Source organism: Thalia democratica, chromosome 2 (genome assembly GCF_965202585.1).
Source record: "Thalia democratica chromosome 2, ktThaDemo2.hap1.1, whole genome shotgun sequence".
NCBI lineage: Eukaryota > Metazoa > Chordata > Thaliacea > Salpida > Salpidae > Thalia > Thalia democratica.
In genome coordinates this window covers 94,312,646-94,339,795 of record NC_139166.1, presented here as the reverse complement: position 1 = coordinate 94,339,795, position 27,150 = coordinate 94,312,646, and the positions used below count along the sequence as shown (strand labels likewise).

Sequence of the window (27,150 nt, the reverse complement as noted above, 5' to 3'; positions counted from 1 at the left end):
TCGATTGATGAAATTTTGATTTGTATTTTTACTTTGGTAGGGTTTTAAGTTTTTTCGAATCGCTTATATCCTTTTCAGCAGTTTCTTCTTTCATCTTTCAGGAGTTTTTGAAAAAATATTTACAACATAAGTAAGTTTTTGTTAATTTTTTTAAAATGCTAAAACTGTATTCTGCTGATTTCTAACATGTTTATAAAAAATTAGTTATGTTTTAAATAAGATTAGTAAGTACCAACTACACTATATGTCCCACTTGTAATATAACAACTTATGATAAATTTTTGTGGTATTATGCCAAATGATGAAAACTGTTCTGAATTCAATTACATAGAGTTAAAAACATTTTTTTTAAGATTTATAGAAAATAAATGATATTAACAGCAATAAACTGATTCAACTTAAGTAGTCATGCTCGAATAAATGTGGCGATTTTTTCAAAGAAATCTGGCAACTTTAACTTATAGTAAGGTTTTATTAAAACCGCAATTTAGTTAACAAATAAGATTTCAATTTGAAAAGTACATTTTTTGTACTTTTAAAGCAAAAACTACTAGTTTAGATCTTAAGTAACAAACGATTAGCTAAACATTTTTACCACAAGCATAAATTTAGTTTGTATTTAGCTGACACAGAATTAGGTAATTTTAACAAACTTATACTTTACTTTAGGTATAACTGACTCATTTTTTTATAGTTAAAACTGATAAATTTAACTATATTAATATCAACTAAAGTTTAACTTTAGTTACTTAGGGTCATTTATGTTTAACTGATACCCATTTAAACAACGAAGACAATTTAATGTCCAGTTAGGATCAGTTTTAATGATTTAGACTTTAGATTTGATGTCACGAATATACCATGGTGTCTTATAAAAATAATCTCGTGAACCTTTTTTTAATCAGATTTTTTCTTAGATAACATTCAATTTGATAACAAAAAGTTTATTTTATTCTCAAAATATGTAAAGTACTTTGATTTGTTGTAAAACTAAAAAGAAAAATACTTGAAGTAGTAAATAGAAAAAACAAATAAAGTTTACATCTTATATTGTAAGAGGCAAAAACCTTGAATTTTTAAAAAGATTATTGTTTGTTTTCAATATAAGCAGAAGATAAGAAGATAACCTTAAAACTACAATGTATTTTTTTTTTAAAGAAATAAAAAATATTTTGAACGTATATGTAAAAATAGATTACTTCAAATAGGTAAGTAGTTAAAACTAACATATTGTATTATAAGAGGCTAAGAACTTTGATAAAAAATATTAATGTCTGTTACTGTAAAACAGTAAGTTCTTAAAAATTCTTTGAAATTAAGTTTCTAAAATAAATAAAACACTCTATTCAGTAGCACAAAGCATATGTAACAACGTTTCCTATTCTGAACTACATGATGAAACTTTTTCCTCTAGCTGCAAACAACTTCAAGCAGTATGTCCGACTTCTTTACAATAAGTGCAATTCAGTCTGTCTAAAGTGTTGTTAACATTGTAGTCACTCTTGTCCCATAATCGATTTAAACAGTCTATTAAATTTTCATATTGAGAAGTTTTCCTTGAAAAGTTCATTCTGTACTGTCTTAGAGGGTAGGTGTCTAAATTGCGCGAGCGTACAAAATTGCACGAAGGGACAAAATTGCACGAAAACACAAAATTGCACGAAGTTACTTTTGCACGAAGACTAATTTGCACGAGAGCACGAAATTGCACAAAAATAAAATTGCACGTAGACAAAGTTGCACGAAGGCTCACTTTTGCACTAAGACACTTTTGCACGAGGGTATATTTTTGCACGAGCAGACAATTTTGCACGCAGACACTTTTGCACGAAGGGTCATTTTTGCACGAGTGACAATTTAGCACAGAGGGTCAATTTTGCACGGGTTTTGTTTCCTTCCCAGGGACGGGTCGAAATTGCGCGTAGACATTTTTGCACGAGGGGACAAAATTGCACGAGAAGACTATTTTGCACGAATTATTTTTATAATATTTAAACAAAAAGAAAAATCAGAATTAAAAAATTTATAACAAAATAATAAAAATACGAAACAAAATTATATAAAATTCAAAAAAATAAAAAAATCTGAATTATGAAATCTAATAGCTAAATAACGAAAAATAAAAAAATCAGAATTAAAAAAAAAATTTATAACTTAATAATAAAAAATACGAAACAAAATTATAAAACATTCAAAATATGAAAAGATCTAAATTATAAAATTTAATAACTAAATAACAAAAAATAAAAACTAAAAAATAACAAATCAATAAAAAAAAAATATGAATAAATAAATATTAAGTAAAAAATAAAAAATCAAATAATGAAAAAAAATAAGTAAATAAAAAAATACATATATAGTAAGTAAAAAAAAAATATTTTTAATTATAAAAATATTAAATGTTAATTAGATTTCAATAAATAATAAAAAAGTCAGAATATAAAAAATCAATTAACTAAATAATAAATATTTTTTTTTAAATCAACAAATAATTAAGATTTATAAAAATTAATAAATTAAACAATAAATACAGTAAATAAAAGTCCAAAACAAAAATTGATAAAATTAATAAAAAAAGTCTCAATAAATGAAATAGATAATTAAAAAAATTAAAAAAAAAATAATAATTATAAAATCCAAAATGAATAATTTAAATAATAAACAAAAATCAATCAAAAAAAATTATATAGATAAAAATAAAAACTAGATTATAAAATTAGACTCTACCTATCATCAAAATATAATTACCAAATAGTGTTTTGTTTATATTATTTTTTTTTTGTTAAAAATAAAAATTAACTAATTGTAGCTGTTGTATTATTTTGTTTGTTTCATTTTAATCAAAAGCTTATATCTCCTTTTTCTTCTAAAAAAGTAAGAAGAAATTGCTTCTGACGGTGCTTTTTCGCTAGTCTGGGTTAGATAAAGAGAAAATACAGAGCAGGAGAAACTTAAGAGCTAATTAGAGTAAGACGCGTGCAAATAGTAATGCAACTAAGATAAAGTTTAGACAAATAGAAAATTATGATATATAAATTAGGTTTAAAACTTTTATATAACACAAAAAAAAAAAAAAAATAAGTATAATTTATGGAAGTACAAAGCCGTAACAGAACTTTCTGTACATTGCACAATAAAAATTTCATAAGACGGGTTTTATCCTTTCTAAATTTATTTAATTGTTTCACTATTTCGCATGCTCGTTTTTTTCTGTGCAAAAGTGTCTTCGTGCAATTTTGTCCCCTCGTGCAATTTTGTACGCTCGCGCAATTTTAACACCTACCCATGTAAAATTTTATTTATTTATTTTTTTTTATTCTTGAATTATTTCATATTTAAGTTTAGTATAATTATAATATAATTTAAGTTTACATCAATACATGTCTATTTTTAATTAAGGATTATTTAAGTATAATGAAATTCTAGTTCTATTTTTATTAAAAAAAAAATTTAACTTATATTAGTTTTTATACACATTAATTTAATTTTAATTAAAAAAAGGCTATATATCAAAAAAAAATTAAATAAAATTAACTCAAATCTAATTAAGTTAAAATGAACTACACTAGCACATGCTTATTAATATTATTTTTTTATAAAACATTAAGGTTTTAACATATTTTTTTTTAGTTATTTTAAGCTGATAATTTTTGTGCAAAATTGACCCTCCGTGCAAAACTGTCTGTCGTGCAAAATTGACCTTCCGTGCAAAATTGTAACTCGTGCAAAATTGACCTTCCGTGCAAAATAGTCTTCGTGCAATTTTGTCCCCTCGTGCAATTTTGTGCCCGCGTGCAAACTAGTCTTCGTGCAAAAGTATCTTCGTGCAATTTAGTACACTCGTGCAATTTTGTTCTCGTGCAATTTAGTCCCCGCGTGCAATTTAGTAACCTCGTGCACTTTTGTCTTCGCGCAATTTAGACCCGTTCCCGTCTTAGAAACTTGTTGTTAGCTTCCAGTCCGCTTTCGGTGTAATTTAGCAAACCTCTACTGTTGTTTTGCTAAATTAGTTCAGCACTATGTGCAAGAACAGTATGCGCAGTTGGTGTAAAGCGAATCCATTTAACCGACATGACCAGCATCATTGTTTTTTGAAATAAAACTCAGTATTTCTCTACATTAATCTTTCTGTTGGAATTTGTAGGCCATAAAATAATTTAAACATACAAAATAATTTTGTTAATGTTTTCTTTTAAACTAACATCAGAAATAAGCTTAGTCAGCAGAGTCCTATTATTGGTGTTTAGCAAAGTTTTGACTACGTTACCAATTGTAGAAGTTCCCCATGGCCTGTGGGATACGGTTTTTCAATAAAACCTTTAATTTGCTAAAATAATTAAAAAAAAACTATTTCAATAACTAAAACATATACTAAGCTACCTTGTTTTGACCAATACTAACTGTTCTCATCATTCTTGGAGCTTAAATGATCTGTAAACAAAAATAAGTGAATCTATACACTTTAAAAACCTTCTAGAACCTACAAAATGGTCTTTTTTGTCACAGTGAAAAACTAGGGATAAGATATTATATCAATTTTTTTAAGAGAATAATCGCTTGTCAAAACCAAAAAATACTTATATTCCACATGATAGATTTGTCTGTATATTTGTATATAGATTCCTTGTCAATTTTACTAAATTATCAAAAAAAATTATGTTTGTTCTACGGTGGTGATTTGAGAAAATTAACCCTGAAGAATTCCCTAAACTGCCAGAAAATCATAAATGAATTTTCGGCAAGAATAGTAGATTTTTTAAATAAGAAATAATATACTTTTACATTTAATTATTCAAAGAATTTTGACTTTTGTCAATTAACATTAAACCAAAGAAATGAAAAAACTTAAAAAAAAGTATTTGTATAAAAGTTTATAAGGTTTTTGTTAACAGTAGATGTAGACCTTAATTTTGACAAAAATTTAAGCATTTTTCGAGGCTATTTTAAACTTAAAAAATGCAAACTTTGGCTACATTTAAGCTTAAATAACTTTCAGTATACTTTAAGCAGAAAATAAACAAACCCAGTTTTTAAAAGACAAAACCCCGCTCTAAACAATTAAATAAAAATCTTGCTTTAACTGTTTAGTCGCGAAAATAGTCAATGGCAACTTGCCAGCCCACTGTGATAGTATTGCTACATCGCCAGTGAAGAAAAAAAAAGAAGCAGGAAAAAAGCTGGTTTTCAGCCGTAAACAATGCCGTAAAATTTACTTATTACAACTACAACGCCAGTTCAAAAAAATTTCAATAACAACATAAAGTTGCTGAAGCTAGCTGCTGATAAGGTTTGAGAAGAATAAAAACTGTTAATAAATTAGGACATAGTATCTACCGCAAGCTATTCAGAATTAGTTTAATTTTATCCTTAGATTTTTAGACTTGAGACACCCAAATAAAATAGTATTTTACAACCTGTTTAAATAGCTGAGAAGTTGTCGAAAAAGCGTAAAATGGAAAGAACTGCTATCGAAGTAGTGTCATCATTACTCATAGAATTTATACGCAACGGCTAATAAAGTTTTTAAATGATAGACGTTATGAAGAGGCGCGAGTGTTGCTAGAAAATTTTGGAAAATATGAAGTTTGTAAAAGGAGGTTTCACACAGAAAAATAACAAGAAAACGTAAACTCTACAAATATGAAGGTCTTAGTGTGAAAAGATTATGATAAATAGTCATCATTAAGAAGTAGATAGTCAAAAAGACTCAATAATAAGGAATATTTAAAAGATGTTTAGTTACAAATAACTTTTTTAGAATAAAACTATAATACAAAAAGTAAATTTCACATAAAATAAAAGTTGATAAATGTATTTAAATTTATTTTCTATGAATTAATAAAATTTTTAAGTTTATTTTTTTGAAACATTAAAAAAGAAACAGAAAATATTTTGTTGTGAATTCTTAAAAAGCAAGTAAAATTTGGTTGTAGTTGGCGCTGAAAGATTAAATTTTTACATTACTTTTATAAATTAACTATAAGTAATATAATCGAGCTAATGGAAATATTTAATAATTTTTCTAAAGCTAGAATTAACTAAGAGGAACGTTTACATCTTATTGTTTACGAGCGTTTTGCCATATTAAAACTCACTATATTAATCGACTTAGTCAACTAATATTTGACAAAAGATTAAATAGGCCAAGAAAATTCATTCATGTTGTACTTAACAATAACATCAGGGCTGTCACATACTTAGCTTGCCTCAATAAAAAAATAATGTTAAATAGTAAAAACACACCCTGTTTTACTAGTAAATATTTGATTTGTTTTTTTTTAGTTTGTGTTAATCGTCAGGATTAAGCAAACAAAGGTCAAAAAGTATATTTTTATTTCCGATAAATTAAAAACTACAGCCATCGAACATTTGAATTTTCTCCAATAATGAAGATTCAAGTTTGCACTAAAAATTAAAGGGTTTAAAACAAAAGAAAAAAAGGTCTTACGTATAGTTTACCAGATTTTCGAGATTTTTAGTGGAAATTTTAGGTATGCTATGAAGCGGAATAGATAAAACTACAATTGTGACCTACTTTTTTTTTGTTTTTTAAGTTTAACCTGCAACTACTGAATGCCTGTAAACCTCTAATAATCAGCAATTAACTTTAGTAATAAGAAAGAGTTAAAAAATCTAAATTATTTTTAAGTAAAGATAAAAGTGTTTTTTTATTTAGTAAAATATTTTTATAAGTTTGTATTACAAACTTTCAAATTTTTTTATGCGTGTTTTTGTAGGATCTTGTACATCATCTTTAAATTTTTTTTAACGAACTTGAACTATTTTAGTAGTCAGGCAGGTTTTGAATATATTATTACAATGATAATAAAAAATAAAAAAGCAAGCAAAAAAAACAAACAGACATATTCTATGAAAAGAATGAATTTTTATCATCTTTTGTTAGCATGGACATCGTTTAATTTGATTCCGTTGGACATAAAACATTGATTTTTTTACAGCATAGTACATCTTAGTTTTCAAATTTATAAAATAACAATATGATAGTACATGATTCAAAACAAAATAAATTAAGAAAAAAACATTATATAAAACTGCTTATATGATTAACTTATAAGCTTTAACTTTTTTTTGTTTTTTTATAAATTCATTAGTTGCAAGTTTTTCTCGGTTGAACATATATATATATTTATTTTAACATCTTTAGGGAATAACATTTTCTTAATGTTACAAACAGTTGTCAGAAAGAAAATTGTTAAAAATACCATTTAAACTTATTTTAAAACTTTATATACTTACATTAAAAATTAATCAATTATGTCTTTTAGATTAAAAATTGATTGTAAAAGATCTGTTTTTACAAGTTGCTTAAAATTTATTCAAGACGTCACTGAAGCAATTATAACATAACTTGCTACAATATTTGATAAATTTTTAAACTCTATGGCTGATAGAATAACAAACTTAGATTTGTTTGTTGTCTTAATAAAACAATAAACTGCTTTTACTAATAAAATTGAGTTAACTGTAATTTAAAAAATATTTTTTGTATAGTGAAATTAACACTGTAAAAACAGTATAATCTGTTTGTTTTAAATTTAATTTATTTTTTTTGTTTTTTATATATATTATTTCGTAAAATATCTTGTTAAAATTTTTTATTCTTGTTATGAACTTATTTTTACTTTATTGGCAGTTATTTATTGCTATTTTTACTACAATTTGTTTATTCTTGAACTATTATCACTATAAAACAGGTTTAGCTTTTTTGTTTGTTAAAAAGTTTTAGTATTTGTCCTTGTAGAAAAATCTGTCGTAAGTGTTATTCAACTGCGGTCCACTAATTAGTTGCGTTCTCTTTGAGTCTAAAACTTATGAATTATAAAAAGTTAGAACGTTTTTCAATTTAGAATTTTTTATCAACATCGATGCAAACTTGTGCTTACGCACCGAATCAGTATTTTTGGTAATTTCCCTAACTTAACTTTAATTGGTATTCAAAATTTATTTAAATTTTCGAATAGTAGATAAACATAGTTGAAAAAAGGCGAATTAAGCAAATAAAATAAACAATAAAGGATAAAGTAAATATTTTTTTTTTCTTTTTTATATTTTTGGGTGGCTTTCATGCAGTCGTGTGCCTCCCCACGCTATACCCCTGGTATATAACAAATAAAAGCAGGTTTATCCTTTTAAAAGATAAAAAGTCATAAAGTATTTAGTTAAGTGTGTTATTTTTTACGTAAATTTTTTAAAACGTGTTCTTTATATGTCTTTTACTGGTTTTTCAAAGCCATGTAAAACTATATTAGAGAAAAGGCTGCGGATCCATCTACGTTTTCGACGAAATCAGGTTAATGAGGATTAAAAATTATAACAAAAGCAGTAGTTACTCAACAAATGAGCTAATATTTAAGTAAGATTTACTCTATCAAAAAAATAAAGGATAAGAAAAGAATTCTTCAGAATATATAACTTAAAATCTTTAACAAGTTTTTATTTAAGTTTATCCTTTATATATAAACTTTAATTAAGTAATTTTATACAATAACAAGCCATGATTAATAAAAAACAAATTATTTTTAATCAACTAAACTACAAGAAATAGACTAAAGTTTTCAAACTTTAAAAAATCATTCTTTGTATTTAACTGTGAAAATTTAAATGTAATACAAGCTAAAAAATCATATGTTATAGAATACTCATTGAAAGTTTACATATACAAATTTTATGAAAACTTGTTTCTATTTTTTATTTTTTCTCTTATACAAAATTCAATCTTATAAAACGCATTGTAATTAGATATAGTTATTTATTTTAACTTTTGTTAAGTTCTATTCTTTTAATCCAAGAACAAATAACGTAACACTGGTAATTCGTATGAAAACCAAAACACTTTAAAATTTTAAGTAGCTTTAAATTTAAACTTATCATTAAATATATGTTACACTTGAAAGTAGTAACTCGCAATTTCATACTTTAATATTCTTAGACAACTCTACAAGTAATTGTTTTATTTTGTAAGTTAGTTTTCTTAGTACAGGGGTAATCTTACTAACGAATAAGAAATAAGATCATCAGTAGCTTCACATGATTCTTGTGTCCAATTGTCTTTATACATATCATAAGTAAGTACTTTTTTGGTTAAATATTGAAAAACAAATATTTTATTTTCAACAAAAACAGGTTTCACAACAGAAGAGAAAAATCCCGGTGATTGAATTTCGACAAATCTGTTGCTAACTTTATCATAAACTTCAACATTCGTGTTAGTAGAAGCCCCACCAAATACAAACAATTTACTTTTGATAACAACTAAACTATGATGACTTCTTTCATGATTCATTCTCGGCATTGGTGTCCAAGTATCAGCAAACACATCATACAATTCCACTGTGTTTGAACTAGGATAATTTTGGCTTGTACCTCCGGACACTACGATACTTCCATTAAAAACTGCGGAAGCTGTGTTTGATCTTGATTCGTTCATTCTTGCAACTTCTTCAAAAATAAAATTTTCTGTATTAAATGTGTAACAAAAGTTAATTGTATTATTTTTAACAAGACCCCCAACAACATACACCTTACTCATAAATTTACAAACACTAAATAATTTACGCTCATCATACAAATCACATACATAACTCCATGTTTTAGTAACAAGTGAATATTTTTCAACTGTGTTTACGAATGTGTAATCAATGTTAAAGCCACCTAACAAGTAAATTTCTCCCTTGACATAAACTGCTTCAAATTTGTATCTTTCTGTTGTTAAAGGAACATATTTTTTGACTTTTGTTAAATTAATTACATCAAGTTCTTTCAAATCTCTAACAGCCTTATTGCTAGATATTTTTTTACCTCCACAAATAAGAATACTAAACATGGATTGATTACAATGTCTTCTATTTGTAAGAGAAACAGTCTTCTCTTGACACAACCTAGTATTCAACATTTCATGAAACCTCTTAACACATTCATCATTCATAAAAATAGAGGAAAAATTATCTTTTAGGTGCCTTATAGCTGCTTCTGATAGCAAATTAAGCCGAACTTTCAACAACAATTGTCTTGCAAACTTGCTACGTTCTTCTACGTTGCAGTTCAACCATTTAATTACTACGTTATAAACTTCAACTTCAGAATCTATTTCTAAATAAGAACTCCCAAGTATCTTTGAGATTGAACTAAAATCCAACTCATTAAAGCTTTTAGTTTCAACAACCATAACAAAACAACGTTCTATGTATCTAAAAGCTGCAGTGTGGGAGTATGACATGTTAAAAGTTGTTGTCAGCTTGTAAAACAATACTACATTTTCAACTTGTAGCTTTTTTTCAATCTTTTCATAAAGTTCACATGACAAGTTTTCTTTTAAGGAATGTTTGTTTGACTTAATTGCAGAAACAAGTTTCCAATGTTCTCGATTCATTTCATCTGAATTATAAAAAATAAAGAATAGTTATATTATATATTGGTTCTAAGTTATATTAGTTATTAGTTATTGATTCTAACATTATTTTTATTTTTGAGTTATATTAGTAGTATTATTCTTGTTTCCTTAGTATTTATTTATAGTATTTATAATAAAAAAAATTTAAGATTATCTATAGTAAAAAAAGGCTAATGACTGTTTGAAAGCATTTAGAGGCTTGCATTTAGCAAAATTATCTATGTGTGTTTTACATATAAAGTTAATTAAATACAGAAAAGACGATAAAGTAAGAAATTGTAAACATAGTGACAAAAAAATCAAAATACATTTTTCTATAAAAGTATTTTAAAAGTCAACTTGTGTATAATATAAACAGTTTTTAATTGTTTTAATTGATAAGTAAAAAAAATGGAGAAAATTTGAGCTTTTTAGTTAGAATTACTAACATAAGCAAGTAACACACAACTTAATAGCTAACTTTTTATCAAAGTTACTTAACTTTAACTTACCAGTTTTGTTAGATTCAAATATTTTATTTTGAAAAACCAATTCAGAGTTTTTTTTGCAACAGTTTAGAAATTCTCTAAGTTTAAAACCTTCAAAACCTCTTAAATTTTCTCTGGTTTTTCGATATTTACGTTTCTTCACATCAGTTTCACATAGACTCTTTTCTTCTGACATGATTTATTTTACCTATTTTTAATAATAAAATGCTTATCTGTAAGAAATAGAAAAGTTATAACATGATGTATTATATTTGAATTTGTAAGTTTTAAAAATATTTTTAATTAGTTGGCTAAGATATAGGGCATTGATAAGTTTAAAAGGTTTATTTAAAAAAAATTAAGAACTTTAACATTGTTATTTAATACTAAACTTTCAAAGTAATATTACTTATAAATTATTTTAAGACAGTTTATAACAAAATAACCAATAAAAGTTTAAGTTAATCAATTAATTTAGATTTTGTATAGTGAAATAAAACTTCACGGAAATAAATGAAAAAGAATAACTTTAGTTGGGTTACACAATTGAGTTGTTATCTTAAAATACTTTCGAAATCAGTATACTAATAGATTAAATTAAAACCTTTTTTTGATAAATTCTAACTTTTTTATTTTAAATTATTTAACTAAGTCATACTTTTCACCTAAAAGTAAATCTTTGTAAAATAACTTGTTTTGAAATTTTTAGAAAACAAACTAGAGGAACTATTTATGTAGTGTATATTAGGAATTAGTGAAATATTTATACAATTTACTTCAACGTTACTGATAATATAATTTTTATTCCCCCTGAAGTAGTACTATTTTTGGCTTTTTCGATTCAATAATGTCAAGCATCTATTATCAAACTATTAAACATTACTAATATGGAAGTCATACAGTGACTTTGAATATACAATTATCCGTAATTTACTTACCTATACATATATAGTAAGTTATCTGTACTAATTGAACCTTAAAATTACTAAAAAAATAGGTAACATACATCTTTTCCTAAAATTGGATCATAAATTTTTTTGTTGGTAACTAAGTATGCTAAAAGCTTTTTTTTTAATGTAGACATAACAAACTGTTTTTGAAATTTATAAACTATTTAATATTGAAAGAAAAGTGTTGTTTAATATATTCATATATTATAAATAATCTTAATTTGTAATACAAGTTTTACTATTTTCTAGCTTTTTGTATCAAAATATGTCAAGCCTCTTTTATCAAAAATAAAAGAACTTATATAAAAGTAGTACATTGACTTAAATAAACTGTTATTCGTAACTTACTTACCTATACTTCCGTAGTAAGTTATTTTGACTAACTTCAACATGTAATAAATTTAAAAAGTAACTTAAATCAGTATTCTGAATCGTACTACTGCAGCAAATATCACTTATAAATAAAAAAACTTTTTCTAAAATAAAATCATAATGTGTTTTATTAATAATTAAGTATGCTATAGATTAAGAGCTTTATACTAAATGTCGACATAATAAACTGTGGTTGAAATATATAAAATTTATTATTGAAAGAAAAATGTTGTTATTAATATAATCAATATATTCATATAGTATAAACTATCTAAGTTTTAAAGTCCAGTTCATAAAAGAAGTAAAATGAGACAATAGATATGATTAAATTTATTGAACTAGAAGTAGAAACGTTTTAATGAGCATTTTTAATTTATGTAAGGGTGAATCATTAATATTATATAAACTTAAATAATAAAGACTAAAATAAAAAATAAAACTTTCTACGTGACATCAAAACTTCTTCAATATAGCCGATTATTTTTTTACAAATGCTTTAAAGCTCATATACTGGTTTCCTTAAAATATTAATTTTATATTTTTTTTTATATAATATTAGTTACAAGGTTTTCTTACAAAAACTGGTTCAAAGTTGATAATAGTGATCTAAGTTTATTGTTTTTAAAGTTTATTTTTTAAGCAAAATATTATTTAAATTTGGTAAATAATATCCCTTATTACGAAAGGTATATTTAATAAATTCATTATTAGTATGTCAGTCTAAAATTACTGAAATTTAAGATTATAAGGTCTGCATGTAGCTACTCTTGATTTATTGGTACTACTCATCATAATTAAATCAAACCTTTATTTAATTACTATCTTATAAATACTAGGTTCTTTTTGAGACTACTTTAAATAAATCAGTCAAGACAGTTTCACTAATGTATTTCTATATAAAGAACTACAAAATACCATTTTAAATACTATAATTAGAAGTATAAGCTAATTTTGATAAGCAAAATGTAAAAAAATAAAACTTAAGAAAAATTTGAGTTTAAGTGAACATCACTTTTAAAACTATTACTATTATGACAATTATAAATCTTTTAAAAACCTCTAAAACAACTAAATAGTACTTTAATAATACTTCTTATATTTGAACAGATAAAATAAATTAAACAATTTGCATGCACTTTTACTTAAAATAAGTTCTAAATATCAGTCTCTAGGTCTTGTAAAATACTCTAGGTCTTGTAAATCTTATAATGATGTTGGCCTTGCCTGAGATATTTGCGTTCTGTTTGACTGATCTTGCGACACTTAGCATAAAATATAAAGATTTTATGAACTCAAAGTATTCATAAAACTAATTTAATATTTAGTAGATTAATATAAAAGTAAGATAAAAAAATTCTAACTAATTTTCAGAGTCTCAAATATTAGTTATTACTTTTTTATAAAAAGACATATAACATATTACCAGCGTTTTTAACTAAGAAAAACACTCTAACAAAGTAGTATAAATGCTTTAAGAACAACATACTTACTTTAAAAAACAAAGATAATTTGTTCAGTCATATAGAAACATTACTGAAGTGTCATACCTTACTAATTCCTATATATAACTTTAAAATTAATTAGTCCAAGACTATAACAACTGAAAAAATATTTGTCCTAAGCTAAGTCATATCCAGATTCAATAATAATAAAATTCATATTAATCACAGTATGGTTTGTACACTTTAAAATATTTATTTTTTACTGGCGGGTCAAGCACATTTTTGTATAATCTTCTGTAACTTTTTGGACGTCCCCTATACTGCTGATGGTTTCTTAAATTGTAACAACCATTTACCAAATAACTACTGTGTAGAGTCTTCTGTGGCCTTTTAAACTGCTAATTATACAAAGTTGCCACTCGTTGTTTCAAAAAATTTTCCAGGTTTTTTAGGATTTCATCGAGGTTTTTGAAAGTTAACATTTTTGGGTCTATTTTTAGTTTAAAGTTAAGTTTAAGGTGAGAAATTGTGTAAAGTAGTATAAAAAATTTAAAATATACTGTAAATCTGATTTTAATATGTTTTTTAATTTTAAAAAATGTTGATGATGAATAAATTTTTCTAATATATTACAGATTTATTTAGTCAAATGGACAATTTACTACTGAACATATGAAAATTTTTAAAATCTATGTTTATACAGACTTTTTTGAAGATATTTGTTAGAAACTCATGGTTTTTCCAGTTTTTTTTATTTTTAATTTCTCAAATTCTAGTTTTTGTTTGTCTAAATTGTTAAATTCCAGGTTATTCCATGATTCCAGATTAAATGGCAACCCTGAATTTTAGCATTGCCACTAGTCCAGGACATATTTATATATATATAAATCATAATTTAAAATTTAACATTACAGGGTCAGCATGTACGTACACTTGATTTATTAGTACTAATCATCATAATTAAATCCTACCTTAATTTAATTACTATCTTATAAATACTAGGTTTAAATTGAGACTACTTTGTGTAAATCAGATAAGACAGTTTCATCAATGTATTTTTTATAAAAAGAACTAAAAAAACACTAGTACTTCGGATATATAAGTTATACTTATCAGCCTAATATAATTAAATATAAATTAAGATTAAGTAAAATATAAATTAAAACTAGTTCTAAAAACATTACTAGTGTGAAAAAACATACTGTTTTTAAAGAACTCAAAAACAATTAAATGGTGTTTAAATAATACTTTTTGTATTTGAACAATAAACATGCTTTAAAAAGCCAAAATGCAATACTTACTAAGACAAGTTGTAAACTTTAGTCTTTAGAGTTTGTACAATAACTCTAGCTCACAATTATGTTGGTTTTGGCTGAGATATTTTCGTTCTGGTTGATTGATTTTGTAAAAAAATAGCATATAATAAAACACATATATGAACTCAAAGTAAACATAAAAGTAATTTTATAAATTATCGAGTAGATTAACAGTAAGATAAAAAGAAATAACTAGCTTTTAGAAGCTCAATTTTTTTTTATTTTTATTTTTTTAAACATATTAATTCTATCAGAATTTTTACCAAGAAAAAAATCTTTAACAATAGAGTATAATTGGTTGACAATACAAAGATGACTTGTTTAGTTAAACAGAAACAACACTCAACTGCCATGCCTGACTAAGCTCCATATATCACTTAAAAATTAATTGGTCTAAGACTATTTTAATTTAATATATTTAATATTATTAAAAAACATTTGCCATTAGCTGAGTCATATCAAAATTTAATGGTTTAATAAGAATCATGTTGATCACAGTATGGTTTATACATTTTAAGATTTCAATTTTTTACTGGCGGGTCATGCACATGCAAAATAAGTGTTTTGTTGAGGCTTCTGATGCATTTTGAACTGCTGATTATAACTTGGCTAATGATCTGGGACATATTTTGAACCCTGAACTGGTTTGTTGTTGGGACCTTTCAGGTTCACAGCATTTGGCATTTTTTTTACGTCAAACTAAACAACCTAGTTTTGTGCAGATGACGTCAATAACTTATTAGGGATGTTTTCAGTAATATCGGTTTGACGAAAAACATGTCAATGTCCTTATGGTTACTATAAACCATAGCCTTCACAACTACTAAATCTATCACCCAGTCATTTATTCCAGATGTTAAAATTTTCAAGTTTTTAGAAGCTTTTTGTTTGGCTACTTGTGAATTTTTCAACGTTCTAACAAAAGGACTTTTATAAATTGCAAAGGAATAGTGCTGTAGTGTTTTATAATTCGGGGTTTACCAAAGAGGGAGACTTAAGAAAGTCGGGGAACAAAGCCTATTAAATGAGCTGAAAGAGGGTAGTTATAATATATTTTGAAGTCATAATGTTTTGAAACTTTCATATGATATTCTTGACTGAGATAAGCAATAAAAAAAAAGTCTTAGGTGTTTTATAAGTAATTTTGAAACTTACACTAGATCAGGGTTACTACAGATCAAGCTGAATAAAAAATTTCTGGCTTTTCCTGACTTTTTATTAAAATTATTGTTGACTTTTCCGTATAAATTTCTTAATGTAAACTTGTTCTAAAATATATAATTAAACACTTAAAACTATATAAAGCTTTTAATCTTATACTTCCTCTCATCATTCAGTATCATACTTGGAACAAATAAACTTACTCTTACTTATTTTTCAAAATTCAGTCATTACACTAAAAAAAACTTAACCATTGCATATACATGTCTTTTAATTTATTTTAATATTTAAACAACTTTAAAAAAAAATTATAAAGAGGTAAAGTATACACATAAACTTGTCATATAAAATACTAACTTAATGCTTATTTGTAAATAACTTATTTATTTACTTAAACAAAAAACATTTTTTGATTTTAAAATTCTGCATAAACATTGGTGTATTTACCACAGTATCACTATGGAAGTTTTTTGCTATAGATCATCAATACTAAAATGCATCCAAAAGTCCTTGATCAAGTAGGGTAGTTGTTTAATATGTTTATAGAAAAACTTTGCAGATTTTTAAGAACATTTTTTAACTTTTATTAAAATTAGAAATTAAGTATTTTTGTAAACTTATAAGAAATTTTTTTAACTTATTCTGACTTTATGGAATTTTTAATTAATTTCTAACCATTTGAAGGTTAGGTTTAGTACTTTATATATTTAATGAGGTTGATATATGTGTTGGACACTTATGCAAAATTTTATTTTCCCTTAGGTGTCCAAATTTTGATTTTATATAAAAATAAATGTTTTTCACTTGATATTATGTTTTTCCTTCTAATATAACACAAATAAATATAAAAAACTAATTCGCAGTAAAAAAAAAGTTTTCACAAACAAAGTAAGTGTTAATTTACATTCTTTTTACTTTCTTTACATACTTTCTATTTTCTTACATACTTTCTTACTTTACTTCAAAATTTGGTAATTTTAATTTAATGTGTTATATACACTTTGTATTTGTTTGAGTTTGTAGTTATTTGTAGTTTGAAATATTTGGTAAGTGTAGGAATATGGTCCTTTGTTGTCTGGCTCGTGCATTCAACCGTATCAAGCTCTAAATACTATCTAAAACAATGACACTGCAATGCACTTTGCATTGTTATTACAGAGGTCTAGATTACAAGGGCTATGATATTATTTGAAATATCTTTTGTTTAGTTAATATTGTTTGAACCTCCACTTAAATATTATTGATTATTTTTCTAGTCGTGTCATAAATTACTATTGAGATGGATTAAAAGGATTTATATATTTTACTATTTTTCTAACTTTTAGAAAAGTTTTCATGGTATTGTGTTTTTTTTGGGGTGCCAGTTAGCTGGAATAAAAATAGATTACAAAAACGTTTTTTTTTTTGATTCTTTTCATATAAAGGTCAATTATTTTACAAATAAAAAAAATCAACTTAAAAATATAAGATGAAAACAGATGCTAGCATATTTTTAGCTCTTTACTTTAATGTTAATGTTTTATTATATATTTAACTGAAAGATTTAATTTATGTTCAAATTCAATGTTCTAAAGAAAAAAAATTGTTAATAATTAAGGTTAATTAATTTTTAATAATTTTTTTTTTAATAAAGTTATTTATTAGTATATTTTATATTTACATAGTTTATACTTAAATAAAAAAAATTACGAAGTTTTCTGAAATTTACATAACAAAGTATCTTGTCAGAGGTAAGGATAGTAAAAAATCATTAAATAGTTAGTTTTTTTTTCAGTTAAAAACTTTGGCTTAAAATTTATATTTTGAAAGAAGAAATGCAACTTAATTGTGAGTATTAGATTAAAAATTACATTTCATAAATTATTAATATTTTGTTAAAACTCAGGCTTACTTGTTATTTAAATCTAAACTCAGGATATTTTTTATGTTTTTAATAGTTTCAATGTCAAAAAAGTTGGAATTAGAAAGTTTAGGTTCAAAAACCTGGAATTTTAGAAGTTAAAAAATACTTGGCAATTTAAACAAAAATCACTCTAAAGCCTTGAACTTTGAAATGTTTTTACATGTTTAGTAGTGAAACTTTGATTATAGACAAAAAATCTACCATATAGTTATAAAATTTTGTCATCATTATCTTTATATACTATTAAACACAGTTTTTTTATCTAAAATTTAATTTTAAACTGCAAATTTGCTAAAAAAGTTTATACTCAATGAAATCTTGAAAAATTTAGGAAAGCCTTAAAAATTATAATTTTATTATATTGCAGTCCTTATTATATTGCTAAGTGTAAAAAGAGAGGGTAAGTTGTTTATTTTCAGTGTTATATACAATAATAGACAGGCTACCAGTTGCTTATTACCTGGTTTATTGAAAGTAACTTTACAAATATGTTAATGAAATATTGAGAGTGTCATAGGTACAGGGTCACTATATTCTCAGGGTAACTCTAAACAATTAGGATTTTGTTTTAAAGCTCAAGCTAGTTTAGTTGGTTTTTCCTAAATTCCAGTCTACTTTTTACTATAGAACTGAATTGCAACACACTTAGAGTACTCAGAATAACTCAGGATATATCGAAACTCTAAAAATCTCAGGATGATTAGGATAACTTAAAATATTTTGACTCTGGGTGACTCAAGACAGTTTTGAATTTTGTATAAAATCTCAAGAAATATTTACGATTTTTCAAAAATATCATGACATAGTTCTTTTAAATTTGGAATGATATTTAGTTAATCCAGTTTTAAAATTTTGTCAATCTATACAACCAATTTTGTTCAAGAACATGATTTTTATTCATTTTGAACTGCTTTTTTTTAATTTTAAAACATTGTGGCAAAATCTTCATTATTTTAAAAAATAACATTGTAGATTATGTCTAAATTCTAAAACTAATATTTATCACCATTTAAGTTTATATTAAACTGTTTAATTGAAATTAACATTGAAGTTAACAAATAGCTATTTCTATGAGTAGTTTATGTGATACGATTAACATTTTTCATTTTAAAAAAAGATCAAACTGTTTTATAAGTTATGATGTTTATTAACATGTTTATATAGAAATATCCACAAACTTTGGTTTTTAATATCAATTGATATAAATCTCTTTTTAAGGTGAATCTTCAAAATCTGTTTTTTTTTTTACAATTTTAGTAAAAACCTAATGCAGAAGTATACTTGTACAAACACAACGTTCCTTTGACTTATTAAAAAGAAAAAGGAAAATGAGGTACACGTAGTTTTCTCTAGAAACAAAACAAAAAAGAGTTTGTAAATAAAACTCAGAGCCAATAGAGGAGTTTTTGATCACTCAGAAAAGTTTTTCATGTTATAGAGTGGCAATCTTGTTTAAATGTCAACAATTGTGTTTCAATTTTTTTTTGTAATTAAAAATATATTAAGTTGAACTAATGTAGTTATTTAAAAAACTTGGCTTGTACTATTAATTTAAAATTTTCTTTTCAACATACACTAGCCTAATGTACACAGGCTAGTTTATTAACTATTAACACCATAAAAACATTGGTAAATTAACAGGTCAAATTACTCAGAAAGTAAACTCACCATCATGCCTAAAGACATTCAACTTGCACGTCGCATCCGTGATGAACGTGCTTAAGAAAAAAGCCGCTCTAGAACACTTTTAATTTCATATTAAACATGTTGATTCTTAGTGTTCAATAAACTTTAACGTAGAATTATGTATTTATTTTGTTTAATTAATACATTTTAATTCATTTTTTTGAATAGTGGTGCTAAAATAAAAGTAAGCAAAATAATCTAATAAGACTCACTCATTCACAAAACGGCTGGAATTTGGTAAAGGCAGGCCTATTTTAAAAATGAAATCATTAGTTGTAATTACTATTCAACAGTATCCAAGAGTATCAAGTCCTTTGTAAATTATCCCATGGTTCTATTTTCTACCTCTGCAATTATTTGCACTGCAAAGTCTAATGTAAACTTTAAATTATTGTAACTTATGGGTATCATAAATTTATTTCTTCATAAGAAATCCTAGAATATCTAGTGAAGAATATTAACTTAACCGTTGCGCCCATACTAGTCTTATTTATAGTATTTAGTAGAAACCCTAGACAATGTCGTAAGTTCATAATCTATCATCTTTTATATTCTAAACCTTATGGTTTTATTATTGTATAAATATTTATTGTAAGTTAGTTATTTTCTAAGCTGTTTAACGATCAAATGCCATTACATACTATAACATACAACAACAAGCTTACATTAGTGAAATAGCTAATTTAATATTTTTAAATTTTATAAAATGATCCTTTTCTTCCTACATTCGTTATTACCTTCGACTGTGATACACTACTGTTAAGTAATTTATTTAGACTTAATTCGTAGTTTTATTGTAGTTTCAGAAACTTTCAAATTAAATTGATATAAAATCAATATTTACTCTACATTAAAACTATATAAAAAACAGTAAGAATTTAACGCCGGCAGTTTAGTTTTAGTTTTTATTTTCATAACAGATCCCGATAATATCTAGCTTTAGTTTAAAATGCTAAGAACCGCTGATTTAATGTAAGTTTCCAACCTAACGAGTCAATTTATTTTAATAACTTATAAGCAGAAAAATAACTAGTAAAAGTTTACTAAAAATTGTTCCAACGTGAATCTGTAAAGTCTGTAAACAAAAAGTTGGTAGATGAACCTCAGAAGCTCAAAGAAAATATCATTGTTGGTAAACAAATGAAATAAAAGCAAACTATTATGGTCTTTACATTTGTATTAACATTTGGTCTTTTATGTTTATTACAGTTTAATCAACAACTTATCGATAAAATTTAAGTTTAGATAAAAGTAATTTGAGACAATACTATCTCGAGCAAAAAGCTAAGTAATTGATAACCTCAAGAAATATAAATTTAACTGAGGTTCAAACTATGATCACAAAAAACAGTTCTTCAAAAGTGCTTTCTTTTCTATAAATATAAAAATTGTTTTTGTTCCTTCAATTAAGAAATAATTTAAAGTAAATTCAAAAAAAATACAACAATATAAAAAGAAAAAGGCTGTTATAAAAGTAAAACATTATTTTACTTATAAAACTAACAAAATGTAAATGAAGCACATAGCAACCTAAAATTGTAAAAAAAAATTAAAGTTAAAGTTGGTAGCTTTGCAAACTGAACAGGAGAGAAAAGATGACGACGCCTTGACAGAAATCAAAGATCCTTCTAGATCACAGATCAATAAAAATGCAATCGAAAAAAATGAACAAAATTCTGCGAAAGAAGTTAAGGTCAGGAAAAGAAACAAAAATATTGCTGAAATTAATGATGCATGTTTGTTGAAGCTAAGAAAAAATAGCAAGCTTCAAAAGATAAGTGATAAATCAAACTAGCTGAATGAAAAACGAATAGTCCTTGAGTGATCTTCTTTTGGCTCTCAACAAAAAAGAGAACTTTAAGATCTTCGAAGGAAATGATCAGGCGCGATTAATGATAACTTCAAGAAAAGAAGCGTAAATATTTCATAGCTGGTCTGAAGGATGCAGGTTATCATAATTAAAATAATAAGTGTGTGAGGATTGACTGTAAAGTTACAAAGGTCTAATGACCAAGTATTTTACATTTCAGCTAAACTCACTAAACCAACTCAATTGTGAATTTGTTGGACAGTTGATAACTTTAAGAAGTAACATCAACAACTTTTCTGAACTCTAAATGGCTTGAGAAAGATTAAAGAGAAAAGAGTATAGAAGAGAACTTTTGCAAGAGTGAAGAAAATGAAAAACTAGATGATAATAAACATAACGAAATTGCAAAATTAAACAGTTATAATGTCGACAATTATTATGTGGGAATATACTTCCATAGCTACTATATACAATAGATTAGTAAGGGTATAACGTATTGAAGGATTCATTTTTGTTGAAACAAAGAAGAAAGTAGTGAGTTGTTAAATAGCCAAGGTACTAACTACCAGCTGTGATACACTAGAAAAAATTGTTAAACTGAATTGACAAATTAGTTGATATTCTTAAATAACAATATTAACATCTTTTTAGTACTCTTGACTTATAATGACATGATTTCGGAAAACAACGTAATTGATGCTTTTTTATAAAATCTTTTGTTTACCATGAAAATCTGGATATTTAGCGTAGGTTGATTAATTTCTACAGTTATACATACATATTCAAGCCCAATCATTGTAAAAAAAGTTGTTCCAACGTACAAGTAAAAAGCTTAAAGACAAAAAAATACATGAAAAACTAGAGGAAATATTGTGGTAGGAAAAAAGCATCAAGAATAGTAATTTTTATCAACCTATCTTTTAATAATGAATTAACATATCTAGTTGATAATTTTTTGAAGTAAAAATAGTTTTAAAGGAAATATAACAAGTAGTCGACCTTCTCAAGAAAATTGAATTAAAAAGATTTTTTTTAATAGAAAATGTAAAAGTTTAAAATGGTAACTTTTAGAAGTGTTGACAGCTAAGTTGTTTACTAAATGTAGGCGTTTAAAGGACAAATGTTTTAAAATTACATAATTTCGATATTACGTCATGATGTAAAATTTGTACTTAACCGTTTAAATGTTTTCAAGAACGAAAAAAACGAGGAAATCGTATAGGAAGTGGAATGATGGCAACAAAAAACTGTATTGTAGAAAAATAAAAAAAAAGAGTTTGAGGAACACAAAGAAAAAAATGTACATCCCAAAAACCGATAGAAATTGAAAGAATTTTTGGAAAACTTTACAGTATAATCAATTTAAGCTAAAAAATAAAAAACAACTAAACTTCTGATGATATAAAGTAATAAAACAAAAGATGAAGTTCACTTTGAATAAAAAAAAATATTTCTCAAGAAATAGCACGGAAGAACTTTGAAATAAAGCTATTGCTTGGTATAATTGAAAAACTAATTACAGTTCCTACAACTAAATACCAGGGGTTGGTACTCAGAATAGTTGGCTTCCACAACGAGATATCTTTTGTATACCATTGAAAAACAATTGATAAACCAATTTACCAGATTAATCATCAGCGAGTAAACAAGAAAAGTAAAATATCTCAAAATTTAATACAGGTACCCCTAATGATTTTAGTCTTTCATAGAAGCAGAACCGAATTATACTAATTACATTCAGAGTTATGACCAAAAACTCTCTAATATGTTAATAATTGAATAACGGAAAAACAAAATAACCTCAACAACTTAAACTCCGATCTCTAGCAGAGGCTACAAACTCAGAAAAAGAAAAACTTGATTCTAAAAATAAAGAGCAGGTTAAAGAGATAAAAAAGGATTAATGCTGCATTATCAGACAATAATCAAGCTAAAACGAATAAATCAAGAATTTGAAAAAATAAATGTTTGTCTGTTTAATTAGCAAAATAAATTTGTAGGAAGTTTCTTCTAAATATAATAAGTTTAAACTGGGAGACAGTTGACTTATCCATAACAAAGTTAAAATCTCTTTAGAGACCGAGAATTTTAAGCTTCGAAAACAAGAAACATTTTTCTCAAATGAAATTACCAACATTGAAAGAATTAATGCAAAATTCATGGCTAGTTAATGAAAAAAAAAGTTTGGTTCTTACTTTAACAAACATGCAAACGCTTTAAGATAAAACATGAAATTGAACTAATATGATGTTGAAGATACAAAATTTTCTAACTTCAGAACTAACAGCTGTAGATAAAAAACCGAGCAAAGTTGGTAAAAAGTTTTTCGTTATTAAATTAATTAAAAACTGAGGGGAAGAATGACTTACTAGTAATAAAGTTAAAACTTCTCTAATAAACGAGGGAGTTAAAACTGACCATTAAAATTGACATGGCTTCGGTACACAACGTAGTTCATAAATATTTAGATCATTATAGAAAAAATTGTTCTATTGTGAAAGGAAAAACGGTACTGACAACAATTTATTCGAAAAGTTTGAGGATATAAAGAAAATATTGTTGTTGGGAAAAAATAAAAAAGAAAATTACTAATGTTTTTATAAACCAATGAAGTTGCAGATTTTTTAGATAGCTAAACTGAAACAAGGTTAAATGAAAATTATTGATAAACATATGTAATTAAAATGAAACATTTAACAAAGATGCTGAAAAAATGGACATGGAAGTGAAGAAAGTTTAAGACAAACATAATTTACAACGGGTGGCACTTAAAAATAGAGAAACTATTTCACTTTTAGACAATTTGAATCAGTAGGTATAAATGTTTTCATTATTTACATAAGTTTCTATGAGTCTAATTGAAAAAAAACGGTTCAAAAGTAAATTAAGAATTTCTAGAAAGACAAAAGAAAAACTCAACTTTTAATAAACAATTGTAATTTTCTAAGTATTTAAAATTTGTTTGCGTAAGATATTTTTTTAAACTTATAAGTCACTTCAGTATAAAGATTCTTAAAAGTTAAGAATTAATAAAAGTAAATAGAATTGAAAAAATCCATAATCTTAAGCTTTTTTTAGAATTTCCTATTAGAGTTTAAAAAAAAAGAGTTTGTAAATAAGTAATTTTAAAGTAAATATGACAAAAACTAAATTAAAAAAAAACTTATGTCTAACTAAGCTTAGTTGTTTTCTAAATAAATGTTTTAAAGTGCATTTGTTTTCAAAAATCAACATTTAAATACTAAGTATAATGCAAAAGTCATACAATTAAATTACTTCAGTGTGCTTTCTCAGAAGTAAAACAAAAATTGAGAAAATTGTATCGGAGGTGAAAAAACTCAAAAAGAACAGCGATTTACTTCGAACATTTTCATATATAGTTAAGTTATGGATTTAACTGACAAGTCCAACCTTGAGGAAACCTTCAGCGTGCAGAAACAAATTACTGAGAATATCAAAGAACTCAAGATCACTGATGCAAACAAAAAGCTCTCTAGAAGACTGCCTACAGGAAAGGAAAAAATATAAAAGCAAAAAACAACACGCGGTCACCACGCGGACTGCTGCAGTCGCAGAAAATATATATGAGTGTTGTATGAGAATGTGGCAAAGCTGGCAGCTGAAAAAAAATTCTAAAGAACTTGCTGCAGTTCAAGTAAGTGAAGGAAGTTTTAGATAAACTAAAGTGCAGAGAGTGGCACATAAAGATTAAAAGTGAGAAAAAAAATGTTGTTTATGTAAAATAAAGTAGAACCTAAAAGTATTATAAAAAGTCAAAAGCTGTTATAAAAAACCAGAATTCCTCCAATGTTAAGTAAACAGGATAGTAGCTTTGCAGAACTAGAGTAAAAGATTAATATGATTAAAAATTGTCTATTACGGCTAAAATAAAAATATCGAGAATAAAATAAGTTATGCGGAATCCATATCTTGTTAAAGAAACAATTAATAAAATGTATATCAAGTTAGTTTATTTTTACATTTAAACTGGATAGTAGCCTTGCAAGCGGAACTAGAAGAAAACATGAAGACATTTATTTCTGATAATTTGAACCAGTAGATATAAATAATTTAAAGAGTACTTATGTTTTGCTTGCAAGGTTATTTAAGATCTATTTAACTAAAAGTGTAAACTAAAACAAAGAAAGTTATGATTGTCCAACTTCTTTAAAAAACAAGCATTAAAAACTTATTTATTGAAGAACAACTTGTGCCATTTATTTTTAAAAAAATTGCATCTGTTTAGAATAAAGATATTTAAAATACTTTCAGTAATCCTTTAGACAGGAAAATGTACAGTAAACACAATAAAGCCACCAAACAAATATCCTGCGTTCTACAAAATTTTAAAACATCTCTACTTTTATAGAAACCATGTGTATGTCAATAACGAAAACAGACTTCTATTCAAAAGCAATTAAAAAACAAAACATTTTGTTATCAAAGCAAAGTTATGAGTGTTTAAATCTGCAACACATTTTTAAACAACATTTCGATATTACATCAAAATGTTAAACTGTAAAACTTTTATCATTCAAAAATGTTACTGGGAAAAATCGAGGAAAGCAAATCGTGAAGTAATAAGTCAAAACTGTGACCTTAAAAATAAAAAGTAGAATCATTAGAACTCAAGTAACAGATATGGCTGAAAAAGAGCTAAAGTATATATACTACAAAAGTTCTATATATTATAATATTACTGATATAACCGGCAGACTGGAATAATATATTAGCGTGCAAAAGCAAACCAGCGGGAAGAATCATAACAAAGTCACTGATAGAATCTCCTAGAAGAACATCTGCTACGTCCAAGAAAAGAAAGAAATGTCTGTCCAACACCGAATCCTCGCTGTCTGCTGCAGTCGCAGAGAAAAATATGAAAAGTTGGCAAAGCTGACAACCGCCAACGGAAAAGTTGCTAACGAACTTGCTTCGGTCCAAAAAGAATAACAGCAAAGCAGCTAAAAAATTATAAATACATTTATAATGGCTTAAAAAGTTCTGCGGCCAAACAGCTAAGTTCCATATCTAAGATCTAAAAAAGTTGTTCAAACACCAGTAACAACAATTTCAAAACAACAAAAAAAGGACATCACCAATGTTTTAGTAATCTAAGTACAAAAAATCAGCGATTTTATAGTACTTTTGACTCAAATAAAAAGAATAAATAACGAGTTCTACCAAATTATTAAAGTTCATAACACGATGAAATTTTACAAACTTTCTTTTCAGACTATTTGTAACAGTAGTGAAATATATTTCCCTAGATTAGTTATGTTTAAAACATTTTTTGAAATTGATTCAAATTAAGAATGGTATAATTATAATGCTAAAATTTAATATCAATAAAAAAAGTTAAAGGTTCAACTTTTCTAAGAAAATAAACATCAGAAACTTCTCATTTTTAAACAATTGCGCTCTTAAAAGTAGGTTTACGTCTCAAAAATAGTATTTACAAAAAATATTAAAAAACTATATCATAAAGATGCTTATAAAATAAACTGCTTATACTTAGTAATTTTGTAGAAGAAATGCAAAATAAACAAAGCAAACTTAGTACAAAATGATTGAGCATCAGTATGTTGCCAAAACAACTCATAAATTCTGAATAAAACATCTCAAGTTCAAAGAT

At 25.4% G+C, this 27,150-nt stretch overlaps 1 protein-coding gene across 1 annotated transcript in view; it reads left to right on the top strand.

Annotated features, from left to right (window-relative positions):
* LOC145829124 (mRNA-capping enzyme-like) overlaps positions 1 to 26,415 on the top strand; it is a 40,476-nt gene extending 14,061 nt beyond the window's left edge. The window contains exons 14-16 of the mRNA XM_082936855.1: positions 19,664 to 19,737; positions 21,294 to 21,444; positions 26,234 to 26,415. Coding sequence (XP_082792981.1) covers positions 19,664 to 19,737; positions 21,294 to 21,444; positions 26,234 to 26,415 — 407 coding nt within the window. The remainder of the gene's footprint in view (positions 1 to 19,663; positions 19,738 to 21,293; positions 21,445 to 26,233) is intronic.
* Positions 26,416 to 27,150: the final 735 nt, after the last annotated feature.